The sequence below is a fragment of the Gorilla gorilla genome, chromosome 18 (genome assembly GCF_029281585.2).
Source record: "Gorilla gorilla gorilla isolate KB3781 chromosome 18, NHGRI_mGorGor1-v2.1_pri, whole genome shotgun sequence".
NCBI lineage: Eukaryota > Metazoa > Chordata > Mammalia > Primates > Hominidae > Gorilla > Gorilla gorilla.
The window spans coordinates 96,130,662-96,145,489 of record NC_073242.2 but is presented as its reverse complement, the minus strand read 5'-3'; the positions used below and the strand labels follow the sequence as shown (position 1 = coordinate 96,145,489).

General features: G+C 52.0%; 1 protein-coding gene across 1 annotated transcript; it reads right to left on the bottom strand.

Annotated features, from left to right (window-relative positions):
- Window positions 1-1,661: 1,661 nt before the first annotated feature.
- LOC109023694 (cocaine esterase) lies at window positions 1,662-13,720 on the bottom strand. The gene is made up of 12 exons (XM_019012324.4): window positions 13,378-13,720; window positions 8,264-8,468; window positions 7,156-7,297; window positions 6,156-6,289; window positions 5,816-6,074; window positions 5,289-5,387; window positions 4,866-5,006; window positions 4,664-4,744; window positions 4,263-4,407; window positions 3,728-3,865; window positions 3,387-3,459; window positions 1,662-2,927 (listed from the first exon to the last, which is right to left on the bottom strand). Exons 1-12 carry the CDS (start codon window positions 13,715-13,717, stop codon window positions 2,741-2,743), a joined length of 1,944 nt encoding a protein of 647 aa, XP_018867869.3. The 5' UTR covers window positions 13,718-13,720; the 3' UTR covers window positions 1,662-2,740.
- Window positions 13,721-14,828: the final 1,108 nt, after the last annotated feature.

The following is a 14,828-nucleotide window of genomic DNA, read 5'->3' as shown; positions in this document are numbered from 1 at the left end:
CCCAGTCTTGTTGCTTACAAAAATGGGTGAGTCACCTCTGCAGGACATTGATACACTGATAGTTGGGTGGGTGGCTGCGTTGTTGTTGTTGTTGTTGTTTTTTTGAGATGATGACTCCCGCTGCCGCCCAGGCTGGAGTGTAGCGCTGTGATCTCAGCTCACTGCAACCTCCGCCTCCCGGGATCAAGCCATTCTCCTGCCTCAGCCTCCTGAGTAGCTGGGAGTACAGTCGCCTGCCACCACGCCTGGCTAATTTTTGTATTTTAGTAGAGATGGGGTTTCACCATGTTGGCCAGGCTGGTCTTGAACTCCTGACCTCAGGTCATCACCCGCCTTGGCCTCCCAAAAGTGCTGGGATTACAGGGGTGAGCCACCGCACCTGGCCTGAGGTTGCCATCTATTAACCAGAGAATAAGTCCTTGCCAGACACCACATCTGCTGGCACCTTGATCCTCCATGTCCAAGCCTCGAGAACTGTAAGCAATACATTTCTGTCATTATAAGGCACCCAGTTTATAATACTAACCTGTAGTATTTTGTTTAAGTTTTATATCAGTATTGGAAACACTATTTTTTTGAGGCAGGGTCTTGCTGTGTTGCCCAGGCTGGAGTGTAGTGGTGCAATCACGACTCACTGCAGCTCTGACCTCCCAGGCTCAGTGATTCACCTGCCTCAGCCTCCTGAGTAACTGAGACTATAGGTGTGTGCCACCACATCCAAATAATTTTTGTATTTTTTTGTAGAGATGACATTTCTCCATGCTGCCTAGGCTGGTCTGGAACTCCTGGGCTCAAGCTCAGGAGGCCCACCTCGGCCTCCAATAGTGCTGGGATTACAGGCATGAGCCACTGCACCCGGCCTAACCGGTAATATTTATTTATTTATTTATTTATTTATTTACTTATTTTTGAGGCAGGGTCTCTCTCTGTCGCCCAGACTGGAGTGCAGTGGTGCAATCTCGGCTCACTGCAACTTCTGCCTCCTGGGTTCATGTGATACTGGTGTCTCAGCCTCCCAAGTAGCTGATATTCTAGGTGTGCGCCACAGAGCCTGGCCAATTTTTGTATTTTTAGTAGAGACAGCGTTTCACCATGTTGGCCAGGCTGGTCTCAAACTCCTGGGGTCAAGTGATCCACCCACCTCAGCCTCCCAAAGTGTTGGGATGATGGGTGTGGGCCACTGCACCCGGTCTAATCGGTAGTATTTTTGCTATAGCAACTGAATGGACTAAGACACTAGGAATTCCGGTAACCAGGTTTCCTATTGGCCACTCACAGATTTTTGTTGTTGTTGCTGTTGTTTCTTTGTTTGTCTGTTTGTTTGTTTGAGACTGAGTCTCGTTCTGTGGCCCAGGCAGGAGTGCAGTGGCGCAATCTCATCTCACTGCAACCTCTGCCTCCCGGGTTCAAGGGATTCTACTGCCTCAGTCTCCCTAGTAGCTGGGACTACAGGCGCGTGCCACTGCGCCAGCTAATTTTCTGTGCTTTTAGTAGAGACGGGGTTTCACCATGTTAGCCAGGATGGTCTCGATCTCCTGACCTGGTGATCCCCCTACCTTGGCCTCCCAAAATGCTGGGATTACAGGTGTGAGCCACCACACCCGGCCTGGCCACTCACAGATGTAAGAGCACTTGGGGCTTGGGGAGAGGCAGACAGAGGCTTTTTTTAGAATTTATTTTTAGTTTTTCAGACCTCTCAGGGATGAACGGACATAGGCTTCTGACACTTAGGTGTGGGCAACATTCTTTGAAGCACCTCCTTCAAAGTGGAAAAGGCCTGGGGGCTCAGAGGAGAGAAGAGAGAAGGCAGGGAGAAGGTGGAGGTGAGGAAGGGAGGAGGGGGCCCAGGGCTCAGTGGGGTGTTGGGGAGGGTGGGATTCCACTGGGGTCTGCCCATCCACAGCTCAGTGGGGGATCTATGGAGTGTTCTAGCAAGAGAGGACCCGTGGCAGGCTTGGTAACTAACATCATGCAGTAGCTTCTCCTATTCTCTCTCTTATTTTTTTGGAAACGGAGTGCCGCTCTTGTTGCCCAGGCTGGAGTACAGTGGCACAATCTCAGCTCACTGCAACCTCTGCCTCCAGGTTCAAGTGAGTCTCCTGCCTCAGCCTCCTGAGAAGCTGGGATTACAGGTGTGTACCACCACTGTGTCTGTCTGATTTTTGTATTTTTCATAGAGATGGGGTTTCACCATGTTGGGCAGACTGGTCTCAAACTCCTGTCCTCAGGTGTTCTGCCCACCTTGACCTCCCAAAAGTGTTGGGATTACAGTCATGAGCCACAGTGCCTGACCTATTATTCTCTGTTGTTTTTATTTTTCTTGTTTTATTTCTCTTATATTTTGTTTTCTTTGCTTTTTAAACATCTTTTTTACTCCTCACTGACTTGAAGCTCAAAACTTTCCTATGTAGCTTCTAATCACAATCACACACACTCTCTCTCTCTCTCTCTCTTTTTTTTTTTGAGAAGGGGTCTCACTGTGTTGCCCTGGCTGGTCTCAAACCTCTGGCCTCAAGCCATCCTCCCATCTCATCCTTCCCAATAGCTGGGATTACAGGTATGAGCCATCATGCCTGAGTAAGTTCTTAATAAATGCTTTCTGAATGGATGGACAGAAGTATGAATGAATGGCTAAGTGAATGAAGGAATCAACTTGTTTCTCCTTAGTGCGTGTGTGTGGGCACAGCAGGCTGACCCTCGCCTGTCAGCGAGCCCACCCCCTCCTCCCTGGCACAGGGAGCTACAGCTCTGTGTGTCTCTCTTCAGGCTTCTCGAGCTCCTGGATCTTCTGGGGCAGCGCCTTCTTCCAGAACTGGAGCCTGTGGGCCTTCAGAGCCCAGCCCACCGCAGGCTGTAGGTTCAGCTGCAGGTATTGCTCCTCCTGGTCGAACAGCGGCCAGTGTGGCAGACCCTTGCCATTGGGGTTCCTGTAGACATGCCGTCCCGCAGGGCGGTATGAGGGTCACTCTGAGTCCCCGAAGCCCAGACCTGAGCACCCTGAGTCTGGTCAGACAAGGCAGCCAAGCACACCAGATGGGCTTGGGGAATGAGTGGGGAGGCTTCCAGAAACAGGAAATAAACTCTCTTCAGCTAGTGTCAGCACCAGTGGGGTCCGGGCGGCCGACTCTGATGTGTCCCTCTCTCTGAGAGGGAGGCCCTGACGGTGGCACAGCACTGGCGCCCACCCTCCAGATAGACCGGAGAGATGGAGCGTGTCCACTGCTCCACGCACCCCACCCTGTCCAAGTGGGTCCCGGAGCTGGGAAAGGGGCTATCATGTGACGAAGGATGCGGGTGTGCTCATGAGGTCACCCCGACTGGGAGAGCACTGGATGGGCACAAGTCCCCCAACCTGGGGAGGTTGAGGCAGGGATGTGCAGTCTCACCCGTTTCGAGCAAAGTTGGCCCAGTACTTCATCATCTTCCTGCTTAGCTGCTCATCCTCCTCAGTGAATTTAACTGCAGAGAGAAAGGGGACATGTGTCTTGGTCAAGATGTCCCACCTCAGCATCCTAGGTGGAGCTTGTCCTTGGACCCCCAGACCACAGTCTGAAGGGTCATGAATTCTAATCCTGGTGCAGGCTTTGGAGCTGTCAAACCTTGGACACCTGATCTCATCCTCTCGCTGAGCCTCAGTTTCCTTATCTGGGCAGTGAGGACAATCAATCATCCCTCAGAGACCCAGCCAGGATCCCAGCACACCTCCCGGGAAAGGAAGAAGACTCACCGTAGTTGCCCCCGAAGAAACTTCCGAAAACAAAAGGAACTTCATCACCATGGTCTGCCTTCACGTGCGACGGCCTGATGTTCTTGAGCCAGCTGGGCTGATGCTGGAACTCGTAGAAATACACAGGGGCCCGGGAACCTGTGGGGTGGACAGCCCATGACACGGTGTCCCCTCCCCTGAAGACTTCTTGCCTCACCCATGGTGATAAGATACCTAGGTCCAAAGCTGGTTGGAATCTGGACAATGGGGTGTGGAGCCCCAGGCTGGGGCAGGAACAGAGGAAGGGACTTGCGATTCTTTGCTGTGTCATCGTGGGCAAGTCACTGAAGGTCCCTAACTTCAATCTCCTCATCTGTGAAATGGGGGAAATGTCGGAATCTTGGGCTAGCCATGAGGATTTACTGCAATGAAGGATGTCAAGTGTCCCCGGAGCCCAATAAACATGAGTGTGGACCCGGACAGCAGCAGGTCTCACCTGGGACCCATAGCCCTGAGCTGTACACTGCCAGCCAGGCTTTGGTCCAAATATACTCACGCTGAAAATGTGCTACTTGGAGGGCAGGGATCACGAACATGGAGTCCGCCATCATCTCCTGGAACTGGGCTTGGAGGGTCTGGGGATCCCCTTTGTTCCCAATGTACTCCTCCCTCAGCAGGTCACCAAATGTAGGAGGCAACATCTACCCCAGGTGGATCGGGAAGAGGCAGGTTAGACTGGATGCCAGAGGCAGAGAGGAGGTGGCCTTGGGCTTGGGGATGGCACAGGAAGAGGGAGCAAAGGCGAGGCTCTGAGGTGACCCCACCCCTAAACACACACACCCAGGCCTTTGCTCATGGGGGTCACTACATAGGCAGGGTATCTGGGGGTTGGATTTCCTCTGCCTCAGGACAGGAAAGGAGCCCTTCTCCCTTGGCGAGGAACCCTAGGAGCCTTACCAGCAGCGTTAACATTTTCTGCAGAGCAGCCTGGGAGGCCTCTCTGTCCATTTCCTTCTGGGTATCATAGATCCTCATGACCTGGATGGCCAGGAGAGAGTCTGTAGCTGGGGATGGGATGAGCCTGGAGCTATGAAGCCCTGAACACCCCCCACTACCAGATTGGCTCCCCAGGCACTTGTGGGCTTGGGTTGGGCCTCACCTTGGGGATGACCCAGCCGTATTCATCGTTGTTGACACCAACGATGCTGGGGACAGGTTGAAAGTCGGCAGAGGCCAGCAGCTCCTGGGGGTGCCTGGGCAGGAAGACCCCATCCACCACTCCGGGGATTATCTTGAAAGGCTGAGGGGAAATGCAAGGTCAGGGAACAAGGTCAGGTCCCAGACATCTTCCAATGCCCTCTGAGTACCTTCCACTCCTTCCCGGTTTATCCCTGGATGCTCATATCCACCCCAGGTGATCAATGTTTGGCTGGGATGCACCGACCTTCAGTCCCCACCCAGGGCTATGACACCCAGGCATGCAGATGAGGTAATGTGCCCAGGGAATATGAGGGCCGTGCAGGCCTGCCAGCCCCATGCCTATTGCACCCCTTCCTCTACACCCACATCCATTTAGACCAACCTTGTTAATTGCAAGAATCTCCCCTTTACTCTTGCCCCGCAGGCAGCCCACCAGGGCCTCAGAGTTAACTTGGTCACAGGCAGACAGGTTGGCCACCACCTGCAAAGGGACCAGGCAGGGGCTGGCTCATCCTTCCAGGTAGAGGAGAGGAGTTTGCCCAAGGCCCTGGCCAGGGACAGGGGCACCCCAAACCTTAGAGGGTACTTCGTATGAGTTCCTGCAGTTCTGACACTGTTCCAACTCAGAAGTCCCAGACACAGGGGCCATCCCATCTGCCTAAATGGTTCTCCTCATGATGGGGATCGCTACGGTGACAACTTTGCACAGAGGTAACAGAACAAGCTCAGCCTCTGCAATGGCAGAAGCATGCGCATTCTGACCCTGGAGCCCCCCAGCAATTCCACGGTAGGCGGCAGCTCCTGGAGCATGCTCCCAATGGCCCTTGTCATCCCCGTTTAACAGACAGAGGCTCTGAGGGGTATGAGGGGAGGGAGCAGGCCTCGGCCTCTTCAGCTGAGGGCACTCACCGTGGAGATGACATCAGCTGAGCTGGCAATGAGGCCGGGCAGGAGGGCCACGCCACTCTCCATGATGGCTCCGTGGAAGAGTCCTTGGGATATGGGGGACACAACAAGCGAAGACACACTCGTGCCACCCGCAGACTCGCCAAAAATGGTGACACGGTCAGGGTTGCCTCCAAAGTGGGCGATATTCTGCCGGACCCAGCGTAGTGCAGCCACTTGGTCCAGGTAGCCCCAGTTGCCGGTTGCGTGCTTGTCTCCAGTGCTGAGAAGTAGCAGGGACAGGGATCACAGGGCTGTCCTGGCCCCGCTCAGCCCCCATTGCCCAGCCCAGCCCTAGTCTCACCTGAAGAAGCCCAGGACACCCAGGCGGTACTGGATGATGACCACCACCACGTCCTCCAAGGCGGCAAGCATGGAACCATCATACATGGAAGCCATGCCACAAACAAGCCCACCACCGTGGATCCACACCATCACCTGGGGAAATCAAGGCAGCTACCACGATGCTCCCACCCAGCCCAAACCCCACCACGGCCACTACCTAGACCAACCAGTGCTTTGCCTCTCTCTACCTCCCCATTAGATCTCCAGCACAAATTCATTACAAGGGCGAATGGTTAGGCACCCAACATCTGCGGGGAGACCAGACCTCCCAACTTTGCGACTGACCACCCCCCACCCCACTCCGTATCAAAGCCTGGGTTCATTAGCCCCAGAAAATTCACCAAAGTGGAAAGAAAAGGGGTGTCTCCCTGATGGCTCCACATGAACACTGACCAAAAATTTCATTAGTCTGAACCACTTAGTAAGACCCCGTTTCAACAGAAAATGTTTTAAAAATGAGCCAGCCATGGTGGAATAGGCCAGTAGTCCCAGCTACTCTGGAGGCAAACCTGGGAGGATCACCCCAGATTTCGAGGTTACAGAGAGGTATGTTCCTGCCACTGCATTCTAGCCTGGGCAACAGAGCATGATGCCATCTCTAACAAAAAAGTTTTTGTGTGTGCCCATTCTCATAGGCCCAACAGATTATCCATGGCTGGGGTTCTTGGTCACCTCAAGGTGCAGCCCTTGGGCACTTGAGTGGATCTCCTGGGCATGAGTTGGCTGGGTGAGTCCTGGGTCCAGATCAGAGCCACAGCCTTTGACCTCTGGGAGCAGCCAGAATGCTGTGACCCAGGGCCAGCTGCCCAGCCTGGGTAAGGAGCATTTCTTGGACCTGATAGTGAGAAGCTTCTCAGCATGGTCCACTCTGCAGCAGGGACTGAGCTAATATTGTCCTTTTCAGCTTCTTGCAGAAGAACTGTCCTCCAACCCCCAGTGAACTGTGGCCTGACACCCACCGGCAGGTTAGAGCCTTCATGGCTATGGGCCGGCGTGTAGATGCTGAGGTACAGGCAGTCCTCGGACATGGGAATGGAAGGGATGGTCACATTGAACTGGCTAAAAAACTCTGACTCCACTGCGGTGAGGTCCTGTAGACACCTGGTAACCAGGGCAAATAATCAGTCCAGGGGCCGGGCTGTGGCCAAAAACATCTGACCCTGGGTTCAGATGTGCTCCCAGCCACCCTCAGCCCCTTCCCACAAGACCCTGCTCACACATGATCCCTCTCAAAAATCCCTTCCCACCAAGTTACAGGCCACAGGCTCTGGGGAAGCTGGGATGGAGCTTGGACTTCCAGGGAGGCCTCGAGGTTATTGAGGACCTTGGGTATCATTCCTCCCGATGCCGGGAACCTTGACTCTTAGGGGTTTCTGTGAGAACCACTGGCTGCATGTGTTGACATTCACCACTATATCGCTGTACCCCCTCAGGCCTGGGACAGGGGAGTAGCCCACATATGTGTGCTACATGAGTGAATGGATGTTAATTTCTCATGAGAAGGGCAGTGGGATGTCCCTCATCCCAAGTCTAAACTCTCAAAAACTCATCATTCCCACATGGCCTCCAGTTGGAAAAATATACACGTCTGTTGGCCAACGGCTCCTGACCCTGTTGATGGACACAGTGACTGTGGAGACTGCGGGTCCCCATAAAGCTACCACTACTGTTCTCTTCAGCTATTTGCAACATCTGCCACTGTTGTTAGGGGCTCCTACAAGGTTCATAGAGCCAACCCAAACCTTTCCCAGAGACACCTGCCACTGATGGCAGGGAAAGCTCGGCATAACCAGAATCTGGGGACATATGTGTGTCTGCCCCTCCCTTCAGCACCTGGAGCCAATGTCTTCTGAATGCCAAGCCCTCAGCCAGGAGTCTGAGAAGTTATTCTGCCCTCTCGAGCCTCAGCATGCTCATTGGAAAAGTGCACACCGGAATCCATGAAACTCAGAAGGAATACTGGCAGTGAGGGGTTAGTTGAAATGACAACTGCAGCCTAGCTGAGCTCAGAGCACCCCCACCCCTGCCCCAGTGTCTGGAGTTCCCTGGACCCCTGGGAGAGCTTACATGGCCGGGTGGGTGGTTCCATCCCTCACACCACTCCAAGATTCAGGGGGCTCAGGGGGTGCAAATCGCAGCGGACCTAGAGGTGGCTTAGCAAAGGGAATTCCCAGGAAGGTATGGACCCCTGCATTGGCGCCCTTCACATGGACAAGACTCCCGAGCACCTGCCCCGTGTGTGTGGTCCGGATGGGACTGGCAGAGTCCTGGCCTGTGGGCAGAGAGACAGACATCATGATTGGTTTGACCAATCAGCTGCCCTCCCAGACTGTTGGTATTGTATTGCCACCTCCTTGCCATCCTCAGCTCAGCTCAAGGGATCCTGATCTATAAACATGGGCTTTACAAACTTCCTGCCTGTAACACTCCCTTCCTGCTCTGCCTTCCTGGGCCTGTCTCCATCCCACCAGGCTGAGGCTCCTTGGGGCCTGGCACCATCATTCAGCCCTAGGACCTTCAAACAAAGGGTCACATGCCCTTGATGGGACTAGAGTGTCCTTTCAACTGTGTGTCAGGTCATGTGACAGTAGGATGATGGTGGGAATTGGGCAGGCAAAGTTCCTGTCCTCAGGGATGTCATGCCCAAAGTGACAAGAAATGACATAGAGAAAGCATCCTCCAAACCATGAGTGATGTTGGTGAAAAGAGCTACAAGAGAGAAGTATGGCTGTGGCTGGGACATAAAAAGCACAGCAGCCGGCTCAGGGACCATAGTGGGACTCTGTCTCTGCAAAAAAAATGAAGAAAATAAATTAGCTAGGTGTGGTGGCACATGCCTGTAGTTCCAGCTGCTTGGCAGGCTGAGGTGGGAGGATTGCTTAAGCCTGGGAGGTTTAGGCTACGGTGAGCCATGATCACGTCAATGCACTCCAGCCTGGGTGACAGAGTGAGAACCTGTCTCAAAAAAAAATAAATAAATAAAAATTAAAAAATTAAAAAAAAGCACAGCCTATCTGCTGTGGTGATCAGGGAGGGAGGAAGGGATTGAAAATCACCTAACAGAGAAAGTCAGTCCTCTTAATAGATAAAGAATTTCTACAAAGAAAGAATATGCCAGCTACACATCAACAAAGGAGTTTAAGAATATGTTCAGAATAAGCAATACAAATCAGTGTCTCTCAAATAAAAACAGCTTTACCTCATTCATAGTAAGAGAAATGCACATTAAATTCTCACTGTGATGTCAACCACTCATTTTGTGGTATTACAAAAAGCAGGACAATCAGACATTACATATTTTCTATCAGAAGTACACAGCACCACATGTGAAGTAGTCATCCAAAAAACAAAACAAAATAAAACCTAAAACCCAAATCTGATTATGCCTCTAGAATATAAATACAAGTTTACACAGTAGACAGGGATAGAAGAACTGTTAAAAGACACCACCGGGATGCAATCAGCAAAACCTAAATGGTGGGATCCTCTCCAGAACAAATAAACTGGTTTCTTCAACATGCAACAAAATTTAGAAAGAAAATAAAAGACAGAGGGTAAATATGAAGACTGAAAGAGATTCAAGAAACACATAAAAATGACAGATAATAATAAATGTTGGTAAGGATATGGAAAACTTGGAACTTTCATACATTGCCAGTGGGAAGGTAAAATGGTGCAGCTGCTTTGGAAAACACTCTGGCAGTTTTTCAGGGGATTAAAAATGGAGTTGCCATATGACACAGAAATTCCACTCCTAAGTATAAAACCTGGGATTACACCTGTAATCCCAGCACTTTGGGAGGTCAAGGTGGGTAGATCACCTGAGGTCAGGAGTTCGAAACCAGCCTGGTCAACATGGTGAAACCCGCCTGGTCAACATGGTGAAACCCTGTCTCTATTAAAAATAAAAAAAATAGCCAGGTGTTGTGGCGTGTGCCTATAATTCCAGCTACTTTGGAGGGTGAGGCATGAGGATCCCTTGAACCTGGGAGGCGGAGTTTGCAGTAAGCCTGAGTGACAAAGTGAGACTCCATCTCAAAAAAAAAAAAAAAAGAAACCTCTACCAATCTGCAAAACATGTACCTTATTTGAATCCTGATTTTTAAAAAAACTTGTAATAATATGAATATCATTTATAAATATGAAAGAACATTTGACTATATATTTGATTAAATTGAGAACATATTATGTTGTAGAAGTACACACATACATACATATGTTTCTTTTCTTTTAATAGGACATGATGAAAAATTTACAGATGATATGATGTCTGGGATTTGCTTCAAATAATGGTTCAAGGGAGAGGTGGCCACCCAGAAAACACCAGGTTATATTCAACCTGAGAAAGCTGATTTAAAACAGAAACAAAAACAAGATCTTCATCATTGCTGAAGGTGGCAATGGGTATGTTGGATTTGTTACACTACTCTTTCTATCTCAGACTTGGCTCATCCCTTGGTGCTGTGCAGCCCTCGAGCAGCCTTGACCCTCTCTGTGCCTCAGGGAGGTTCACCTGCTGTTGTTATTCCCACCAGCTCCCACCTGCCTGGCACCTTCCCTTTTGGAATCTCAGGTTCTATTTCTGTAGGATTTGGGAAATCTGAGCCCAGTTCCACAATAAAAAGTCAAAAAACAGGCCAGGTACTGTGGCGGGCATCTGAAATCCCAGCACTTTGCAAGGCTGAGACAGGTGGATCACTTGAGGTTAGGAGTTCGAGACCAGCCTGGCCAACATGGTGAAACCCCACCTCTACCAAAAGATACAAAAATTAGCTGGGCTTGGTGGCGCGTGCCTGTAGACCCAGCTATTTGTGAGGCTGAAGCATGAGAATCGCTTGAACCCGGGAAGCTGAGGTTGCAGTAATTCGACATGGCACCACTGCACTCTAGCCTGGGTGACAGAGTGAGACCCTGTCCCAAGGAAAAAAAAAAAAGTCAAAAAATGAAAGCAGCCTTAGGGAACTAATGCCACCCTACACCTGTCAGTTCAACATGGATCAACATGTTTGATGCCACCTGGTGTGGGTGAGGCCAGGGTCAGTAGACATTTACAGACACCAGAGAGGACATTTTAACAATGTCTCCAAGTCAAAAGGCTCATTTCTCTCCCCAGTAACACGCTTCTACACACGATTCCTTGCTGGAGGGGATGTCTATCCAGGTAATTCCCTGTGGCCACTGGCCACTGATGCCTGATGTTTGTTACAGCAAAGGACATCACCTGCTGAAATGTCCCTGATTAGAGACCTGGTACATCAACTCATGTAATAAAGAGATTCATTACTTGCTTCATCCTTGAGAGAAGCTCTTCCATTAATCAGTATGAAGAAGCCCTATGATGTAGGGGTGTGTGGAGGCCACCGCTCGTGTTAGAAAGTGGAAAAGCCTGGCCCCAGAAAGTGGGTGAGTTTATGACCGTTTTGATGAAAGTCAAGGACAAGTGCACACATCTATTCTTGTGTAAACTGCTGGGCACTGTGTGTACTGTGGTGTCAACAAGCAGTTTCCAGTGTGGGCCATGGGGACTTTGATGGCCACTGAGGAGACGCCAAGACTTGTTGCGACAAAAGAGGATGGCACACATCACCTGTACCCTCCTATGGCTTGTCAATTATTTATTCTGAATGTGGGTCCAACCTAAAATTTTGTATATATATATATATTACATATATATAGAATATATATATAATATTTGTCAGACAAGGTCTCCATCTGTTACCCAGGCTGGAGTGTAGTGATGTGAAAATAGCACACTGCAGCCTCCACCTCCTGGGCTTGAGATCCTCCTGCCTCAGCCTCCGGAGTAGCTGGGAGTACAGGTGTGTGCCACCATGCCTGAGTCCTTTTTTTTTTTTTTTTGGTAGAGACAAGTCTTGTTGCCCAAGCTGGTCTCTAACTCCTAGCCTCAAGCCATCCTCCTATCTCTGCCTCTCACAGTGCTGGGATAACAGGTGTGAGCCACTGTGCCTGGCCCAAAATACTTTAAAAGGTAACCATCTGTGAGGTTGGGCAAATCTTCCTGCTGGGCTCCTGGTGAATTCTAGAATGTGGTCAAGGGCAGGCACAGGAGGAAGCCCTGCAGCAGTGCACCATGGGGCGGGGGGAGTATGGACTCCACCTGCGCAAATTAAATTGGGTAAGGGTCGGGAGAGACAGTCAGATCATACACTTAGGAGAGTTTCAGGTGAGAGGACCAAAGGCCGAAACACTCCCCCAGCTTCTGATAAGGGCCTGGAGAAGACTGGCAGGCACACAGAGCCTTCACCTTTGCCCTGGAAGCCAAGTTGTGCCCTTGCCCAGGATGAGGTAAATGGCATGAGGGACACCACGAGCTCTTTGGCTCTTGTTTCTGGAGACAGATTTTTGCTTTTTCACCCAGGCTGGAGTGCAGTAGTGCAATGAAGGCTCACTGCAGCCTCAACCTCCCCTGCTAAAGTGATCCTCCCACCTCAGCCTCCCAAGTAACTGGGACTACAGGCCACAGGCCACCACAGCCCACTAATTTCTTTAAATATTTTGTACACACCGAGTCTCATTATGTTGCCCAGGATGGCCTCCAACTCCTGGGCTCAAGGAATTCTCCCCCTCGGCCTTCCAAAGTGGCAGGTTTACAGGCATGAGTCCATCGCACCCAGCCACTGTGGCCTTATGGATCCGCTTCAAATTTGGCGCCTGAGGGCTTTGTTCCCCAAGGACCACTGTCCTTATCTGAGGTCCCTTTGGAGGGGTCAGGGCGCCCCCCTGGCCAAGGACGCCACACACTCAGAACCAGATGCTGCCAGAAGCTATTATTGTTATTACCGGCCGGCAGCACTGGCTACAGCCACAATCATTAAGAGGGGAAATGGACTGAATCCCCGCACTCCTAATCCCTCACCCACTCTGACCCGAGGCTGCCGACCCAGCCCGGCATGTCCCGGCGCTCCTGGGGCCCCTGTACTCCGCTGGCTCCTCGCCGTGGTGGCCCGCAGCCCGATCTTTTCTGCGCTTCTAGGAGCCCACCTTGGGCGGCAGGGAGGCGTCGCGTGGGGCTCACGAGTTCCACGCTGTCATCTCCACCAGCTCCTAACCCCCAGGCTCCTAACCCCCAGGTGCCTTCCCTCCCATACTATCAGGTCTTGCCTCCGCAGCATTCGGCAGATCTGAGCCCGGTCCCTGTCGCCCCTCCGCGGGAACCTCACCCTGGCCCCGGACAAGAAGCAGCAGGAGCCCACAGGCCACGGCGCTCAGCCGCGCGCGAAGTCGGTGCAGCCGCATGCTCGGCTCGCTGGTCTCGGTTCTCTGCCGGTGGACACGCTGCTGTTCACCCCGAAGCTGCCCCGGGTCGGTCCAGCCGTGGATCAGTGCCTTGCCCGGCCTCGGAGTTTGGACTGGGCAGGGAGTGGGCGGGGTGCGCTGGCTTGGGCAGGGAAAGGTGGGTCTGGCAGGAGAGCAGGACTGAGCAGTCATAGGTCGGTGGGGATCTAGTGGCAGGCAGGCCCGGGCACGGCCACTTCCCTTCTGCCCGGTCCCCTTTGGCATCCGCGGAAGGGCTGCGCTGCGCGGCTTCCGTAGCCCCTTAGCGATGCAGGGAATCCTCTCCTCAAACCTGTCCTTGTCCACAGGCCCGATGAGCGTGCTGGGGGATCGATAGGAGGGGGCAATAAACCAGAATTTGAGAACTCAGGAGGGCTTCTCTGAGGAGGTGCACGTTCAGGATTCCCATAGATGGAGAAATGGGAAGGAACTTGATCGGGGTGAAAGAACTTCTTGAGCAAAGGCAGGGAGACCTTATGGCGCCCTTCATTCTGGAAGTTCCTCCTTGCTTTCAGGACTCAGTTTCCTGGGCTCCCCTTTACAGCCCCTCATCCCCTTACAGTCCAGGGTCTGAGGGTCTCTGCGGTCCCCTCCCTACTCAGTCACGCCATTCTTTTGAAACGTACATGTGACCACTGCACTTCTTAAGGAGCGCCCCCCTTTGCCTCGGTGGCTTTCAGTTTCCTCACCTCCCGCGGAGACCACGGCCATGGTCATTTATCCACTTGACGAACATTTCACGAGCGCCTGCCGCTCCGAGCGATGGGGACCCGACACTCCCGGGCCTCTGTTGCCCCAGGGGAGGCAGGCGCGTCACCGGGAGGTCCCGAGACACTGGCAGCCCTGCCAGGCCAGAGGCGACCAACCGGCCTGGGTACTGGAGTGTGCTATGGTCCTGTAACTATGGGCTGTAGTGTCTGAAGCCCGGAGGTGGAGGGTGCAGTGATCTGTGATGGCACCACTGCATTCTAGCCTGGGTGACAGAACGAGACCTTGTCTCAAAAAAAAAAAAAAAAAAGTGGGGGCAGGGGATAAATTTAATTGTAAGTTATTCCACCAGAAAGCCGTTAAAACTATATCTATTGAGTCTGAACAGTAATTCTGGAAGCCGACTTTGGGAAAGTATATTGTACATCTGCAGAACTGAAAAACATACAGAGACATGCATGCAGCTGGTGCTCGATAAACGCTTTCTGAATGTAGTGGGAACATTATGCACCAATCAATGTTCATTGAAAGGAAAGTCGGCCTCTCTCAAGTTCGTCAGTCCCGGCTTAATATTATCCTTGACTGCCACCTGGTGGCCAATATGGGCAATGTAGATGTCCTGGTCTTC